General features: G+C 57.9%; 1 protein-coding gene across 1 annotated transcript; it reads left to right on the top strand.

Moving 5' to 3' along the window:
- The first annotated feature begins 6,238 nt into the window (after window positions 1-6,238).
- Window positions 6,239-17,354, top strand: LOC118356221. The gene is made up of 5 exons (XM_035723743.1): window positions 6,239-6,851; window positions 7,692-7,941; window positions 8,088-8,318; window positions 16,839-17,021; window positions 17,135-17,354. The coding sequence occupies exons 1-5, from the start codon at window positions 6,674-6,676 to the stop codon at window positions 17,352-17,354; spliced, it is 1,062 nt and encodes a 353-aa protein (XP_035579636.1). The 5' UTR covers window positions 6,239-6,673.
- Window positions 17,355-18,225: the final 871 nt, after the last annotated feature.

Raw genomic sequence — 18,225 nt, 5'->3', positions numbered from 1 at the left:
AGGGCGCGGGGTGCCGTGGGCGCCGCTCTCTCCTGGGCCCTCTGGGCGGCAGCCTGTCACGCAGCGGGCCCAGCCCGGTAGCGGGACAAACCGGTCCGGGAACTCAGGGCGAGGGTGAGGGCCTGAGAAATCAGAAAAACTTTCATGTTTTTGGAAGAACGTGGAAACAATCACAGGAAGGAAAAACCAGCTGAACATTGCACTCACCTTGCGGTTTAGCTCAGCGCCTCCGAAATCTCTCTGAGCCTACCCCCTCCCCCCAAAAGGAGTTACCATACTTTCCTCCTACTTGTTGGGGTAGCATTGAGCCTTGTTCACCCCAGCTACTCCCGGGGCCCAGGAGGACCCTCTTACGTCTTACCAAGTCTGGGGACAGAGCCCTTGCCGGTGGGACGGGATTGCCCAGCAGGCCTGAGCGCCAGGCCCCCACGGTGCTCACTGTCCCCCTGGGGCTCACTGTGCTACGTCCTCCCTCAGTCTTCCTGGGCCCAAGTCCTCCTCTGCTCCGGGACCACCCTCGGCCCAGGCTCCACACGCTGGGACTGGGAGCAGGTCCTCTGGACCTTCTGCACTTGCGCTTCTGCGCCCATGACATGGGTACAGGCCGGCCTCACAGACTGCTCAGAGGAGACCCAGTGCATGAAGATGTAGGCCCCTGCAAGGGAGAATGCCAAGTGACCCCAGAGGGAGCACACGGGACTTGCACAAAGCACCGGGCTTACAGGGCCCAGCGCCAGATGGGGGCGCCCAGCCATGGGGCACGGGGAGTCCTCCCGAGGATGGCGTGTTGGGGAGGCCCCTGAAGGGCCCCAGAAGAGGCAGGAGACAAGGAAGACGACAGGACAGAGCTGCCCAAGGAGAACAAAGTAAGGGTCAGAGGATCGCAGGGAGCCTTGGGAAAGCTCGGAGGCCCTGGAGATGTTGGGCTGAAATGCTGTCATTGGGTCAGAAAAGGGGCGTCACAACCCCCCAGCAACATTGTATGATTTACTCTTCCTTGCTTCTAGGAATCAGTGCGTATGGGCCATTAGAACTCACGTTGTGTTAAGTCTAGCATATACTTACTTTTCATCACTTTTCAGGACTAGATTTTTCTAGAGGATGTACTGAGCGTGGGTGTCTCCATTCTTTTCTTTGTGCAACTGGCCTCTGTTTTCGGAGCAGATTGCTGGTGCTCATCACCTCTGTTAGCCCTGAGGACTGCCCCCTGTCACCTCTCACAGTAGACCTGAGTGCCATGTGGGCAGGGACCACATGGCTGGGGGGCGCTCACAGATGTCGTCCCAGTGCTCAGGACAGAGCAGGGACCCCAGGTCCTCTGCTGAATGAGAGAGGATAGGGGAAGGAAAGAGGAATGGAGGAGGGAGGGAGGGAGGGAAACCAAGGAAGATGGGTCCATCCATCAGGAGCTCTTATTTGGGGTGAGGTCCGAGGGCACCACAGCCCAGGCCCTGGATGGTGGCTCAGGGCCCGTCCAACTGTCCTCCCAGTGCTGACCTTCCTTCTCCTTGGCCCTCTGTCATCCTGGATCCTCTCCACCTCTTCCTGAAGAACTCTGAATGTTGTGAGGAGCAGGGTGGCAGGAGGGGGTCTCAGGAGGGGCTACCCGGATCCTGTGCCCCAGACGACACTGTGACAGTAACTATAGGGCATTCTATCATGAGGACTGGACCGAGATTCCCATCCATCCCCTTGGGCATTAGCATTGTTCCATTCCCTGCTCTCTCCACCACCGCTGTGCTGAACACGCCTGGAAACACGTCTGTGCAACCCGAGCCAGAGTTTCCGGGGGTGAGTCCGAGGACCAGCATGCTAGGTGATGGGTGCACCTTCAGCCTGGGATGGGTGCTGCTCACTGTTCTCCCAGACAGGGGTGCCCGTCACCCTTCTCTCCAGGGGACCTCCACTTCCTCATGTGCTCTCCAGGGCTTCTGGTCCCCAAACCAGAAACCTGCCAGTCTGAGGGTGACCAGCGCTGCCTCCATAGGGTTTCCTTTGTCAGAGACCTTCCCCATGAGTTTCTACATCTCTGACTCCCCCCGTGCCCGTCCCCCCATTGGACTTGCATGCGTGTGGTCTCTGTGCCTGTGGAACCCAGTGACTTGGAGCCTGGTTTGGACCAGAGGCATGGGAAACTTTTCTCTGGCCTTGGGTTGTGAGCAATGCTTTTGCCCATTGGGGTGTGTCTTCTAGCTTTCTTCATTTCCCTGGTTTCTCTGTGGGTCACAGGAGGAACCAGCCCTTTCCTGTCTGGAGTCAGGCTGAGGTGTCCCAGCAGGAACAGGGGTCTCCGCCCCGAGATTGCGCCCATATTTACCAAAGGGGGCTCTATGATTGCATCTCATCTGTAATCCATCTGGGATTTCAACATCGAATAAGGGAAATTCTATGTCAAATCAACACAGAAAAAAACGAGTCCTCTTTGAAAATAGGGGGACAGACACAAAGGCCGGTACTGTGTGATTCCATGTACAGGAAATCAACAGGTAAAGGAAAAGCTTAGGGGTTGCCAGGGGCTGGGTTGGGAGAAAAATGGGCAGGGAGTCCTTCTGTTCAGGGTGTCCTTTGGGGAAGCAGATGTTCTGCAGCAATGTTCTGTGGTGTGGTGTCACAGCGTCGGGAATGTACTTAATGCTCAGGATTTGTTCAATTGAAAATGATTAACTTTATTTAAAATAAATAACAGCATACAGGACATGGAAAGTTAATATAACAGTTAATATGTACCAGAGAGAAAGAACAAAGGGGGAGGGGATGAAACAAACGGGCGGGGCATCAGGGTGGGTGATGGAACTAAGCGTCATTGTACAAGGGGCTCTTCCCGCGAGGATGTGGCTCTAGCTGTGGTTCTGGGAGCCCTGCAGGAGCAGGAGGAGGGGCAGGGCCAGGGGCAAGGCCAGATGCAAGAGCAGGGCCAGGGGCAGTAGCAGGGGCAGGAACTGGGTCAGGGGTAAGAACAGGGGCACAAGCAGGGGCAAGGGAAGGGACGCGACCAACGAGGAGCTGGGTCAGGACCTGAGTCAGGGGCAAGAACAGGGCCACAGGCAGGGCCAGGGGCAGGGTAAGGGACAGGTGCAGGGGCAGGAGGTGGGTCAGTGGCAAGAAGAGTAACATAGGCTGTGGCAGGGGAAGGGACAGGACCCAGGGCAGGAGATGGTTCAGGAGCTGGGTCAGGGGCAAGAACAAGAGCACAGGGAGGGGCAGGGGCAGGTGCAGGGGCAGGAGGTGGCTCAGAGGCAGGAACAGGACCACAGGCATGGGCAGGGGCAGAACCCGGGTCAGTGGCAAGAAGAGGAGCCGAAGCAGGGGAAGGGGAGGGGGTGGGTGCAAGGGGAGGGACAGGGTCTGCAGCAATGGCACGTACAGGAACCAGGGCAGTATCTGGGTCCGGGGCAAGGACAGGGGCACTGGCAGGGGTAGGGACAGGTCAGGATCCAGGGCAGGAGCTGGGACAGGGGCAAAACAGAGGCGCAGGTAGAGCCACAATTCGGGGCAGGCGCAGGGGCACCGGCTCTGGCAGGAACAGGGGCAGGCTCTCCGGGCACAGGCTCTCCAGCAGGCCCTTCCTGACCCCCGTCAGGCTCTCCGTGGGCAGGTGCCGGTCACCTGCTCGCTCCTGGTCTCCTGCTGAAGTCGATGCATGCACCACCCTCCCTCCAGAGCTGCCGATGGAGTTGGAGCCGGCTCTAGCTCCTTAGGTGCTGGAGCAGCTGTGAGAGGAGAGAAGCTCACCCCCGTGCCTGCTCTCCATGGGCCTTTTCAAGACAGAGCCCGGCCCAGGGCCTCCCAGAGAAGCCGCAGCCAGGAAGGAGTCCTCCCCGGACGTCTCCCCGACTGTAAAAATCCTGCTCACACGTCCCTGTGGAATCCCCTCCCCTCCAGGGTGGATGGCCTGTGTGACCGCGCTCTCAGGGAGAGAATGGGGCAAAACACTGGGAGGTCATTTCCAAGCTGATGGTGAAAAGTCTGTAACTTCTGATTCCCTCTCTGCTGTGTTCATTCTCTGTCTCAGTCTCTGTCTCCGTGTCTCTTACCGGAGCAGGATATTCGGGCTCCGGGGGTGATGTGAGAAACCTCAGAAGCCTCCCTTGTCCCCATTTCCCTCTCCGGTCCTGGTGCTCGGTTCCCTCCTAAGGCCTCCTCACCCTGACCAGAGCAGTGATTCTGGAACCTCTTCCAAACGGGGCCCTTGAGGCTGCAACAAGGAGGGTCTTGACCTTGGTCCCCAGACCAGTGGTCCAGTGCTCTGACACCAAATCTCAGGAGCTGCGGCTCGCATCGCTGTTGGACCTGGCTCGAGCTCTGGGGCAGGCGCTAGAGCTGAATCCCCCTCCAGCGATGATCTAGACCGGGTTCCGCACTTGGATAAGGCTCTTGAACCCACGAACGGCTTTCCTCCCCTGGCATCTCATGGATGACAAAACTCGGGACGGTGATGGGACCGGCTACATGGGGGTAATGGCTATGGGGGGATTCAGCCCAAGGATCCTGCATGCCCTTCACCACGCGTCCCTCGTGAGTCGGTCCTGAGCTGCCCAACCGGGTCAAGGGCCGGACCCGCTGCTCCAGGCAACTGATCCCACCTGAGCAAAGATACTTGCTGGGGACCTGAAGTCCTCGTTTGACCTCTGCTCCGGCCAGCCCCACACGAGCAGGGACCGTGCTTCCTCACCGCTGGGTCCCCAACCCCCAAACAGTGCCTGGTAGTGGTAACAGTTCACATTGTAGTGAATCACAGGGATCCCCCAGCAGCCCCGTGATGCGGGGGACATTGCTTACAGAAGAGAGATCTGGGCCACAGGCTTGTGTTCACTCTTTCATGCACTCGTGCAGCATCCCCACCTGTGTCTGTTCGCTGGAATGCAGAGGGGACCCCCAGACACCCTCCCTGCCCTCGGAGCTCCCAGCCTAACCTGTGGGTCAGCATCTCACCCACAGTCAGCTAGCGGGCGATACAGAGCTAGAGCATCTCTAACACGAGACCTTGCAGGAGGCATGGGGCAGAGTCAGCCCTGGCGGCAGCTAAGATCTAGAACCATCTGATGCACTAGAACGTACCCCCGAGTTGACTCGAGCCAGCCATGGAAGCAGTGCGAGAACCTAAGCCAGTGCCCCCACAGACTAGAGCCCCTCCAGCTCCGACCCGCGGACCCCCTCAGAGGCATAACCAGCTCCGGCATGAATTCCAGAGCAAAGCCATCTGCACACCAGTTCTCCCACCCGATCCGGCACCATCGCCAGAGTGAGAGCCAGTCCGAGATCGGGAGGCACTTCTCGAGGCAGCTCAGTGCTGCTGTGGGAGGCGGCTGTGGGGGGTTTCCTGTGAAAGGCACAGGGACAGGCGGTGGGGATCAGCACAGGGTGATCACCCTGGCAGGGTGGTGATCTTCTCTCCTCCTGCCGCTTCGGCACCATCTGCAGATGGAGGACTGGCCACTGCAGCGGGGCTGGTCACCACTGCAGGGTTGACGGGGCTCAGAAGCAGCTACAGACCCAAAGCCCGCTCCAGAGCTCGAGGCATTTCCATCTTCTGCTGCGGTGCCTTTGTCGGGAGCTCGGGACCCGGAGCCAAGTGCGCCCCAGTGTGGGTAAGCCCCCTGCCCCTGCAGCCAGCTCCTGCCCCCGCTGCACAAACACAGGGGCGCTTACCAACTAGCGAGCTAGAGCAGACGCTCAGTCGTGCGCCAAACGAGCATTACCTCCACCCACAAAGCCAGAGCCACCGCACACAGCAGCCCCCGCACCGACTGCGGACGACGGCCCCCCCGGCGGCAGCTCCCAGGCTAGAGGCCCCTCTACCTGCTCACCTGGACCAGCTCCAGCACAGCAGTCCTCTCTGCCGCCGGTTCCTCCACCAAATTTGGCAACAATGCCAGCCTGAGAGTTCACTGAGCCCTGGAGTCCATTCCAGAACCAGCTTGAGCCCCACCACCGGGGACGGAGCCAGCTCCAGCTGCAGCTCCAGCTCAGGTCCTGGGCTGGTTCCACGGCAGGAGCCGGGGGCATCCCTGGCATCGGCCGTAGCTCCGGCCCATGGCTCGAGCCACTCTGCCCAGGTCCACCTGTCACCCAATCTTTTTATTTTTTTCAAGAGAAACTTTTTTTTTAGCATTTTATTTGTTAGAGAGAGGAAGAGAGCAGACAAGCAGCAGGAGCAGCAGAGGGAGACGGAGAAAGAGACCCCCCCGCTGAGCAGAGAGCCCACACCCGGACTCGATCCCACGACCCTGAGGTCCTGACCTGAGCCGAAGGCAGACGCTTTAACCGACTGAGCCACCCAGGCGTCCCCACCCTTCACCCTTTTCTGTTACATGTTTTATGATTTTTACATTTAACAGTTAATATTTAGATTCAGTAAAAGTTAAGCTTCCGTCACTTTCAGCTGTACCATTCAAGGCTACTTCCTCAGGCTCCTGCATGAGCTCAGGCTTGGGTCAGATTGACCTGGGTTCAAAGCCACAGCAGAGCCATGTCACAGCCCTGTGACAGGCAAGCTCCTATGGGAACTCTTGGAATCATGCCCGTGGCCATGGCGTGGGGAGGGGTAACTTGCCAGGCTGAATGCCAGGGGTCCCCATGATGCACAAAGTGCTGCCATGGGAACCTACATTCCAGAAACAGCCCCCTGCCCAGCTCATTTCGTTGGAGATCCTCGAACCAAAAACATGTTTGCATGTTGCATCCCGAAGTCCAGAGACTACAGGCTGAGGAAAGCAAACTGTGCAAACACTCCCTCGCTGGGGATGTCGTGTCAGGGCTCCCCGACGTCTCTGTCCATTTGGCTGGAAAGACCGAAAGGAGACACCAGGAGGCCCAGGGCCAGCCACCCAGCCCCACAGGGTCTAATCGATGTATGCAGCCCCAGGTCCCCTCCGTGTGTGTGTGTGTGTGTGTGTGTGTGTGTGTGTGTGTGTGTGTGAGAACAGGGGTCCTGTGGGGTGGGCCAAGCCGTTCAAGAGCAGGCTGATGAGGGGTCAGATACTCAGTGGACAGGTCATGTTCAAGGTCAAGGCTGGCTGGGTGGGATGGGGTGTGGGGGGCTGCGCGCTTCTGCCTCAGGGTTTATCCCGATCGCCCTGCAGGGATGGGTCAGTGTCCCGCGTGCAGGGCTGTGCACGCACAGGTGTGTGTCTGATCTGGGAGCAACAGGGGGACGGGGCAGGGGGACAGGGAGGTTGGCGGGGCAGGGCTGTGATGCCTCTGGGCCGGCTACCCATCCCTGTCTTTGCAGGCCACAGATGAAATGGGGACGAGGCTGGCGGACACCTCCTCCTACTCCATGAGCTGGGGCGTGACCCCACAGGGGTCCCCAGGAGCAGGGGCTGGGGATTGTGGGAGAAGGCCTCCAAAACCACCCAGACCACTGTCCCTGGTGGTCATTGACTGGATTGTGCTCCAGGAGCCAGAGCCCACGGAGGTCGAGCCCGAGGCTGAGAAGCTTGGGACTGGGTGCCTGTGGGTGTGTGGGGACGGGTCGGGGCTGGCCCCACAGGGAGGACCCCGGAGGCTGGTGAGGGGCCAGGAGCAAAGACTGGGCTCAGAGGGCCCAGCGGGTGGATGGCAGTCAGGGAGACGCCCCAGAGAGGGCTCCTTCCTGGCTGCGGCTTCTCTGGGAGGCCCTGGGCTGGGCTCTGTCTTGCAAAGGCCCATGGAGAGCAGGCACGGGCTGAGCTTTTCTTCTCCTTTCTCAGCTGCTCCACCATCTCAGGAGCTAGAGCCAGGCTCCACCTGTGTCCCTAACTCGTGTGAGGAGCCAGGTGCAGGGGCAGAATCCAAGCCAGCTTCCATGGGGCTCTGCAAACACAGGAACTGTCACTCAGCTCGGAGGCATCACAGCCCTGCCCGATGTCCTCACTGTCCCCCTGCCCAGCCCCCCTGCTGCTCCCAGATCAGACACACACCTGTGCGTGCACAGCCCAGAGTCTCCCAGAGATGCCCCAGGTAGGAAGGAGACCTCCCTGGGACGTCTCCCGGACTGCAGTCCACCCACTGGGCGCTCGGAGCCCAGTCTTTGCTCCAGGCCCCACACCAGCCTCCGGGGCTCCTCCCTGTGGGACCAGCCCTGACCCTTCCCCCCACACACTCAGGCACCCAGCCCCGGTGTTCTCACCCTCGGGCTCGGCCACTGTGGGCTCTGCGTGCTCCAGCTGGGTCAGCAGAAGGTGGGCTTGGTGCTCCAGGTCGGAACAGGGCATGTTGAGCTGCACATGGGCCACCAGCTGCTTGAGGCAGGGAACGTCTTTGGCTGACAGAAGTCCTCCGAGTCTGAAGTCCTCTGAGTCAGCCAGGTGCCCAGAACGGAGGAGATGGCCCTGGAGGTAGGTGGGCAGGAAGCAAAGTCATTGGCTTGGCCTGCCCTTCCACACAGCCCCCTGGGGCAGCCTTGGGGATGCTCCATCCAGAGGCCAGGCCCCCCCCAGCCCACCCACACTGGACATCCAGGCAGGGGCAGGTGTGGCCAGCAGGTGCGGGGGGCCGGCAATCTGCATGGGAGGGAGCCCTCCATCACGGGTGTGAGCACCCCTGCCTTCCTCAGGGGAGCGTGCCCCACGCCTCTATCTGTCTGGGGTCCCTCCTGTTGAACTGGAAACCCAAGGAGGGTGGGGAGGGGGTGCAGTGTCTGCTCTGTCCCGGCCCTGGGGCACCACAGAGGAACTGCAGAAGTCTGTGAGGGAAGAGGGAACGGGCAGTGTCCCTCGGCCCAGCCCGCCTGGGCTCTCATGGCCCCTCGGCCCCCAGCCCCTGCTCCGACGGCTGCCTGACTCCCTTGTAGGCTCGTGGGGTCTCCTCACCGACACTATTCTTAGGGATGGCTGCCCAGCCTGTCCAGGCCCCACGTGCAGGCCCCCACGTGGGGGACCCAGTGTGAGGCCCCTATGTGAGCCGGTGTCCCCCGGATTGGGTCAGGGGAGGCGTGGCCCCCAGCCTCCCCTCCGCTCCCTAGGCCCCAGGCCCACAGCCTCAGCTGCCTCACTCCTGTCCTGCAGGAGAGGCCCCCACACCGCCGCCCTCCAGCAGCCATGACAGACGCGGGGCAGCCAGGGCTCTGCCCAGCACCCCCAGTCCTGCCAAAGCACCAGATGTCCCCCACCTTGGAGACAGGGGCTCTTCTTCATCCTAAGGCCCGTCATCCTTCGGACAATGAGAGCAGAGGGATCCACATCTAGAGGAGGCCGGCAGGGCGTCCCACGCAACGTCCTGTGCCCATCTCTGCTTTGTCGTCTAGGGTTACCGGTGGACCTCCACCTAGAACAGAGGCCTGCGGGGCAGGGAGATTTGTCTGCCCTGTTCCCTGAATTATGCAAAATGTCTAGAAGGGGCTTTCCTGTCCATGTGTGGAGTCAATGACGCCCAACCAGCACCTTTCAGATGTCTGAGTGGGTCTGGGGCCCCTCTGCCAGCCCCCAGGGATCCCTGCTCTGGCTCCCCCCAGGATGGGAGCCCCAGATGGAATCTGAAACCTCGTCACAGGCGGTAATGTGGCTTTGCCCCAAATAGAGGACATCGAGGCTTGGGGCAGAGAGCTCCTTCAGGGTGGAGAGGAACTGCCTCAGCCCCAGGCCACCTCTCTGTGGGCCGGCCACAGGGTCGGGGACCGGTCCCGACAGTCACCCCGTGTGTGGGGTCGGGCCTCATGGCACGCAGGGTCCCCAGGAGACACCTGAGGTTCGGAGAGGGGCCGTGAAACGCCTGAGACACACAGCCCGCAGGTGAGGGGGAGCCGCTGGGCGGGACGGGGAGCCTGCTCACCTCTTGTGAGCAGCAGGTGTGGGAAGGGCTGGGGGGCGTTCCTTGGGAGGTGCTCCAGGAGAGGGGCCATGGGAGAGGGCCTGCCCCGGCTCCACCAGCTTGCTCAGGCTGTCAGCACGGACCGCCCACAGCCTCGGGCTCTCACCCAGTGGCAGGGTGGACTTCTGTTCACAATGGGGCTAATCTTTGGATAAAGGGGGATAATTCACAAAAGAGAAACTGCAAAAATACTCCTGTCCATGTCCCGAAGTGCAAAAGAATATCAACAATTGGTTCGGATCATCTTACACGTGTGTGAAGGGTGATTTTGTACCTGACCAAGGCTGGGGCTGGGCCGGGTGTGTTGTGTCTGTGTGTGTGTGTGGAGTGTGTGCATGGTTTGTGTGTATGTGGTGTGTGTGTGTCTGTGTGGTATGTGTGCGGTGTGTGTGTGGGGTGTGTGTGTGTGTGTGTGTGTGTGTCTGGTGTGTGTGAAGGGAGCAGCCCAGACTCCTTGGGTTGACATTACGGCCAGGTAAGGGGCACAGCCGTCGTGGCAGCCCGGGGGGGTCAGTGACCTGGATGGCTTTGGGGCAGGAGACCCTCCTGGCCCTCCCCGAGCCCGGGCCTGGAGAGCCGTCGTCCCCACACTCCCCCTGAGCCTGCACCAGCCCTTACTGGCTGCCTGCTGCACGGGCCCCACACTGGGCAGCCGTAGAGGGAGGTTCCTGTTGACCGGCTTCTCCCCAATTTCTTCCATGGGGCTCTGCAAAGACAGTGAGCAGCGCCCGGCCCGGAGACATCACAGCCCGGCCCCGCCGTCCTCACCGTCGCCCTGCACAGTCCCCCTGCTGCTCCCAGATCAGACACAGCCCCGTGCAGGCACAGCCCTGCACCTGGGATGCAGTGACATACATCTACAGGGCTCTGGATACACCCTGGGGAGGAGGAGGCCGCCCCAGCACACCCCGTCCCAACCAGCCAGCCTTGACCTGGGGTGTGAACATGATGCACCCACCAGGCATCTGGCCCCTCATCGCCCTGCTCCTGCTCAGGGTGGGCTACCCTGCCTGAGACATCTATACACACACACACACACACACACACACACACACACACACACACACACAGGGGAGTTGGGCTGCATTGTCAGATCACAGCAGTGTCTGGCTGGCCTGGCTGGCTCTGGGCCTACCTGTGTTACCTTTGGGTCTTTCCAGGCAAATGGCCAGAGGTGTCAGGGGTGAGACATGAACCCAGGTCTGCAGTGTAGGAAATGGCTTTCCTGAGACCACATCCTCGGGACATCGGGATACAGCAGGATCAGAGCATCTCCAGCCAAGTGAACTGTTTGGAAGGGGGCTGTCTCTAGAGTGCGGGTGCCAGTGACAGCCCTTGGGCATCTTGGGGACGCCCTGCCATCAGCCTGCCATGTCTCCCCCATCCCCCATGCTATGGCCCCGGGCATGTTCCCAGGAGACAATGTCCACACCCCAGGACCCAGCTGCCTCCAACCTCTTCCTTCCTCCCCCCTTGTCACCTCCAGGGTCCATGCCCCCTTGACCCCCCCTGGGGAGTTAGTTTGTGTGTTTGTGTATGTGTGTGTGTGTGTGCGCATGCAGAGCCTTGTGTGTATTTGTGCCCGTGCGAGGATGACCAGAGGAAAGGGCCCCACATGGGAGTGTGGGCAGCAGTGCCCCAGGATCTTAGGGGCCCTCATTCCCAAAGGAAACCCCATGGGAGGTGAAGCTTGGGTTCGGAAGCTGGAACCCTCCCCGTTCCTCTAGCCTCTGCTCACCTGGTGCGTCCCAGGCCAGTCCCTGCCTCCCCTGCCCTCAGTTTGCCGACTGTCCCACGAGGGGTTGGAGGAGGAACTCCATTAGCGTGGTTCTGGGTGGCCGGTCGGCTCCCACCTTTTGGGTGGACGTGGCGCAGGTGCACTCTGGGTGGGCGGGGTCCTCCCGCCAACGGTCGGTCGGAGGCCGGTGGATCCTGCGCAGGCGCGCACACGGCCCAGCAGACGGCGCATGCGCGGGACCCCACCTCCCAGCAGGGATGCGCAACACCAAGGGCTCACTGTGGGGTCAGTGCCACAGGTCCCGATCTCCACTGCCTAGTCATTGACCCTCATGTCCCCTTAGGCCGGGGGCCAGCCCCACTCCCCCCAGGCAGGGCCGCTGGACTGAGTGGACATGGAGACCTGGGGACTAGGGAGGAATGAAACATACCCCCCACCTTGCCGTCCTGGCCGCCACGTTCCACTCCAGTGTTCGTCCCGGTGCATGGCTGGGTCAGGGGAGGGGGAATGGGGACACGTCTGGGCAGGGAGGAGTTCAGGCCGCGTTTCTCTCCTCTACATCCCCTCCCCTGTCTTCCTGGCAGCACTCCGTCTCCCCAAGGTCCGCACTCACACACTCTCATCTCCCTGCTTTAAACCCCAACACATCCTCCTGGGGTGGGAGTCACTGACCCCATCTTCAAAGTAGAAAACGGAGGTCCCAAGAGTTCCCATAGGAGCTTGCCAGTCACAGGGCTGTGACAGGGCCCTGCTGTGGGTTTGAACCCAGATCAACCTGACCCAAAGCCTGAGCTTCCAGAGGAGCCCGAGGAAGTAGCGTTTGAGCCCAGGCTTGGAGGTGAGGCCATCCTGGATGGAGAGGGTGTTCTGAGGGGCAACATCTTGACGGGCTCCCTGGGAGATGAAGGCCCTACAGAGGAGAGAGTGGGGTGAGGGGTGCACCCTGGGGAGCATGTCTAGACCAGATCATGCAGGGCTCTCTGGATGTTGGGCAAGGAGTCAGGGGACACTGCGGGTTGTGGGTTCAGGGGACACAATCCAGGCAGTCTTATCAGAGCCACAGCATCCTAGACTTAGAAGGAGCTTGGTGGGCATGTTATTGCCCCCACTCAAGCGTGGATCCCTAAGCACCAGCCAGAGATGAGGAGACTGCCGCAGTTTCCTCCTGTGTAGAGTGGGGGCCGTGGTGGGCGTCTGCGTCCTTCCAGGCCTGGCTATGCTGCCTGGAAGGTCCAGAGATGGCTTCTCGTCAGAGTAGCTAGCTGTTCCAGTGAGGTCAGTACCCAGAAAGATCTGAGTGAGGAGACCAAAGGGATGCCCCACATGCCCAGTTCAGCAGGATGCTCTTGTACATGGTGCCCATCTTCATGTCCAGGCTGATGGGGATGAGGCAGCAGCGCCACCTGCTGCATGGAGAGTGGCAGCGAGGAGCTGTGGTTGCAGACCCTGAGACATGGAGATCTTGTGATTCCGAGGCTGCCACAGATCTGATGGAGGCTGAGGAGGTGGAGGAGCTGACAGAAGCTGAGATGATGCCTGAGGTCTCCAGCGATGACTGGGAGGTCAACTCCGGAACTTGAGGAACGGCAAGGCAAGCAGAAACACCAGACTGTGCAAGGCACACCCTGTCAGCATCTAGCCCAGAAGCTTCTAGAGACTGAGTCTTCTTGGCCCTTTGGCTGTGGAGTGGGGACCCAGGCTCCAGGAAGGGATGTCTGTCAGGGAGAAAGGGTAGATCAGTCACTTCCTATTCCTGGCGATCAGGGACCCTGACACAAAACCCATGCTGATCTCCTCCACATCCACATCGGGCTGGAGGAGCATGCAGAGCAGGTGGGCGTTGTCCCTGCTGTGCGGGTAGGGGCTGCATCTGAGCTGGTCCAAGGACTTGGAGTGAGGGCTCCTTTTGGTCTTGGGTGTTGTGTTGGGGGTGTGGTGGCAGAATTGAAGGGCTGACTTTGCATTGATCAGACACCCTGGGTGAATGGGTGCTCTTGGGTGTCCATGGGCACAGGTGGCTGTGACCCATGCATGGGAAGGTGTGAAGGAAGTGCACAGAAGACAGTGCCCTGGTCTATGCAGGGTTTTCTGCTCATGGGCAGTGCTCCTTGGCAAAATTCAGCTAGTCTTCCTGTGCCTTCAGCACAGAAGTCACCTAAGGTCATGAGTGGTTCATGGGAAGCCAGGCCAGTCTGTTGCTGGGCATCATGCCTGGCAGGAGGAGAGGCTCAGCCTGAAATGACAGTCTGGGGGTGGCCTGGAATGCCAGGTGAGGTTGAAATTGCCCAGGTAGCCTGATCCACTGCACTCGGTATTGCTTCTGTACCCAACAAGGCAGACCTGGACGACGGCCCTCTGGCTGGCTGGCATCTGGAAGAGTTAGAATGTTCCTGTGGCTCAGGCAAAGGAGAAGATCCAAGTTAGTAGAGAAAAAGAAATTATGAAGATTAGGGCAGAGATAAACGGAAGAGAAGAGCACATGAGAAAATCAGTGAAAATAACAGTTCTTTCTTTTGCAGATTTACCAAAATTGACAAGGAGACAAAAATGGAACCACTTTATACCAACAAAGTGGCTCCCTGAGATGGAGCAGATAATTCTGAGAAGCACACAAACTACCAAAGTGACTCCAGAAGGAATGGAAACCCTGAACAGACCTGCAATAAGTAAATAGACTGAAGCAGTAATGAGAACTTCCCCCAAATGAAAAGCCCAGAACCTGACACTTTCCCTGGTGATTTGTCCCACACGTTTAAAGAAGACATAATACCAATCCTTCTGAAAGTCTGAAAAAAGTACAAGAGAAGGGAACACTTCCCACATCACCCTAGAATGCCAGCATCGTCCCGAATCCAAAGACTGACAAAGACCTTACAAGAAAGACAACGGCAGGCCAAAATGCATTATGAAGAGCGAGGCAAGGATCCTCGACAGAATTCTAGCAGACCGAATCTAGCAGCACACTGACAGGACTATACACCATGACCAAGTGTGATTTACACCAGGAATGCAAAGGCTGTTCAACGTAGCTAAGCAGGGTCACAGACCACATCCATAAGAAATGTGATCATCTAAATTGATGTAGGATAAGCTTTGACAAAATCCAAACCTTTTCATAACAAGTACTCTCAATAAAATAGAAATAGAAAATTTAATTGTGATAAAGGAGAGGTGCCTGGGTGGCTCAAGTGGGTTGAGTGTCCGACTCTTGGTTTGGGCTCAGGTCATGATCTCAAGAGTCTTGAGACTGAGCTGCAGGGAGGGCTCTGCACTCAGTAGGGAGTCTGTTTGGAGATTCTCTCCCTCTGCCCCTCCCCACTCTTGGGTTTGCATGCTCTCCCTCTCAAATAAATAAATAAAAGTCTTTAATAATTATGATAAAGGATATTTATGAATAAAACCTCATTATGTATATCATTCTCTGTGGTGAAAGACAGAGTTTTCTCCTTAAAATTCCAAATAATTCAAGGATGCCCATGTCCACGACTTCATTTCAGTATTGTCATAGAAGTTTGGTCAGAGAAATTATACAAGTTTAATCACTAAAATCTCCCAAGTGGAAAGGAAGAAGAAAAAGTTTATTTAATTTTTACATGATCTTATATGCAAATAATCCAAAGAATTTGAAAAACTCTGTATGAGATTATAATATTTCCCGAAAGGTATGAGCAGAGAAGTCCAGCACATATGGATCAGTGGAATACCGCAGAGAACCAAGGAATACATACATGTACAGTCAGTCGTTTTTGAACATGGATACCAGGATCATTCAATGCGGCAAAAACAGTGTCTCTAGCAAATAGTGTTGAGAAACTGGATATCCCCATCTGAAGGAGTGAAGTCAGAGCACTGCCTTCCACCGTATAGAAAATGAACTCCAAATGGATCAAAGCATGAACTTTAAGGGTGAAAATGCTGAACACTCAGAAGGAAACTAAGAGCACATAGGGGCAGATCTTCATTCCTTGGATTTGGCAATGGTGTCTCTTGAATGGCACCCGAAGCACAAGCAACAACAGAGAAAACAGAGACACTGGACTTCAACATTGCTACAAACTTTTGTGAATGAAAGGATAATCTCAAGAGAATGTAAAGAAACCCAAAGAATGGTAGGAAATATTTGCAAATCTCCTAAGAGTCTTGCATCTAGAATGTATAAAAAACTCCGACAACTTAAGAACATGAACAACCCCACTGAAAATAATAGACATTCCTCCCAAGAAGATAGTCCGATGGCCCAGTGAGCACATGGGATGATTTTCATCATGAGATAGTAGGGGAATGCAAGCCAACACCACAGTGACGTACCTTCCCCCACCCAGGAGGGGGGCTCTAGTGAATCAGCAGAAATAGCAAGTGTTGGAGAGGATCTGGGGAAAGAGAAGCCTCCTCCATTGCTGGGGGAGATGTAACATGGCGGAGCCACTGTGGCAAAGGGTGTGGCACGTCGTCCAAACGTTGAGCATACTGTTACCCTTTGGCCCAATTCCACTCATTATCTAAACAGAATGGAATATAGGCACTCTAACAAGAGCCTGCCCATAAATATTCGCAGCAGGACTCTTGGCAATAACTGAAAGGTGAAGACAACCCACAGGTGCATCCACAGGTGAATGGATAAAAACAGCGTGGTGTGTTCATATGATGGAATTCATTCAGCCATGACAGGAATGAAGTACTGATACATGCTATGACGAGGGTGAACTTCGAAAACATTATACTCAGTGGAAGAAACTAGCCCCCAAATACCACATACGGTATGATCCCACGTGTATGAGAGATTCATCACAGGTAAATGACAGGTGCCAGAGTGGTGGTTGCCAGGGAGCAGGGGGAGTGGGGAATGGCCAGGGCCTGCCTGCTCAGTGGGGGCGGGGTTTTCCTCCAGGGCATTAAATGTTCTGGGACTAGAGAGTGGTGATGGTGCCCAGCGCGGGAAATGTAGTTAGTAACAATGGATTGCACACTGTGAAATGTTGAAAAAGATAACGTTTAGTTTATATTAAATTAGAAACATAGCATACCTGGAATCATGAAAAGAAAAAGAAGCCAAAAGAGAAGAAAGGAATGCCTCGCCGGTGAGGAGAGGCCGACTCTGGTGCTGGAACTGGCCCTGGTGGTAGCTCATCAGCTGGTCCGGGAGCTGGGGCCGGAGCCGGCTGTAGCTCTGGATCTGATGCTGGGTTGGGGCTTGCTGCACGGAGCCCACTGGCTCTAGCTCTGCAGGGGGAGCGAGCGCTTGCTCCGTGTCCGGGGAACACCCGCAGCTGACTGTAGAGCTGGGCCAGCTCGGATTTTGCATTGGCTCTAGCTCTGGAGTTGGTGATGGAGCCGTAGTTCCAGCGGGCTTACTCACACTGGGGCGCACTTGGCTCCAGCTCCCGAGCTCCCAAGCTCCCGGCAAAGGCACCGCAGCAGAAGATGGAAATGCTTCGAGCTCTGGAGCGGGCTTTGGGTCTGTAGCTGCTTCTGCATCCACGTCGACTCTACAGTGGTGACCAGCCCCGCTGCAGTGGCCAGTCCTCCATCTGGAGATGGTGCCCAAGCAGCAGGAGGAGAGCAGATCACCACCCTGGCAGTGTGGTCACCCTCTGCTGATCCCCACAGCCTGTCCCTGTGCCATCTCACAGGAAACCCCCCACAGCCTCCCACAGCAGCGCTGAGCTGTCTCGAGAAGTGGCTCTCGATCTCGGGCTGGCTCTCACTCTGGGAATGGTGCCGGATCGGGTGGGAGAACTGGTGTGCAGATGGCTTTGCTCTGGACCTCATGCCGGAGCGGGTTTTGCCTGTGGTCGGGGTCCACGGGTCGGAGCTGGAGGGGCTCTAGTCTGTGGGGGCACTGGCTCAGGCTCTCGAGCTGCTTCCACGGCTGGCTCGAGTCAGCACTGGGGCAGGTTCTAGTGCGTCAGATGGTTCTAGATCTTAGCTGCCACCAGGGCGGGCCCGGCCCCATGCCTCCTGCAAGGTCTGGTGCTAGAGATGCTCTAGCTCTGTATCGCCCCCTTGCGGACTGTAGGTGAGATGCTGACCTACTGGTTGGGCTGGGAGCTCCGAGGGCAGGGAGGGTGTCTGGGGGTCCCCTCTGAATTCCAGCAAACAGACACAGGTGGGGATGCTGCACGAGTGGATGAAAGAGTGAACACAAGTCTGTGGCCCAGATCTCTCTTCTGTAAGCAACATCCCCCACATCAAGGGGCTGCTGGGGGATCCCTGTGATTCACTACAATGTGAACTGATACCACTACCAGGCACTGTTCTGGGGTTGGGGACCCAGCGGTGAGGAAGCACGGTCCCTGCTCACGTGGGGCTGGCCGGAGCAGAGGTCAAACGAGGACTTCACGTCCCTGGCGAGTGTCTCTGATCAGGTGGGATCAGGTGCCGGGAGCAGCGGTTCAGGCCCTTGCCCCTGTCGGGCAGCTCAGGACCGACCTGTATGGGGCACGAGGTGAAGGGCATGCAGGATCCTTGGGCTGAATCCCCCCGTAGCCATTACCCCCATGTAGCCGGTCCCGTCACCGCCCCGAGTTTTGTCATCCATGAAATGGGCAGGGGAGGAAAGCCGTTCGTGGGTTCAAGAGCCTTATCCGAGTGCGGAACCGGATCTAGATCATCTCTGGAGGGGGATTCAGCTCTAGCACCTGCCCCAGAGCTCGAGGCAGGTCCAACAGCGATGCGAGCCGCAGCTCCCGAGACTGGGG

Source organism: Zalophus californianus, chromosome 13 (assembly GCF_009762305.2).
Source record: "Zalophus californianus isolate mZalCal1 chromosome 13, mZalCal1.pri.v2, whole genome shotgun sequence".
Classification (NCBI taxonomy): Eukaryota; Metazoa; Chordata; class Mammalia; order Carnivora; family Otariidae; genus Zalophus; species Zalophus californianus.
Note: the sequence above shows the minus strand (reverse complement) of the source record. Positions and strands in the feature narration are given on the sequence as shown.

Bases quoted from the DNA above. Each gene is read 5' to 3' on its own strand.
- LOC118356221 (XM_035723743.1), top strand. From the start codon at position 6,674: ATGTTGCATCCCGAAGTCCAGAGACTACAGGCTGAGGAAAGCAAACTG. The intron at 7,942-8,087 runs GTAGGAAGGAGA...CCACACACTCAG, and splicing joins GTCTCCCAGAGATGCCCCAG to GCACCCAGCCCCGGTGTTCT. The intron at 8,319-16,838 runs GTAGGTGGGCAG...CATTGGCTCTAG, and splicing joins CGGAGGAGATGGCCCTGGAG to CTCTGGAGTTGGTGATGGAG.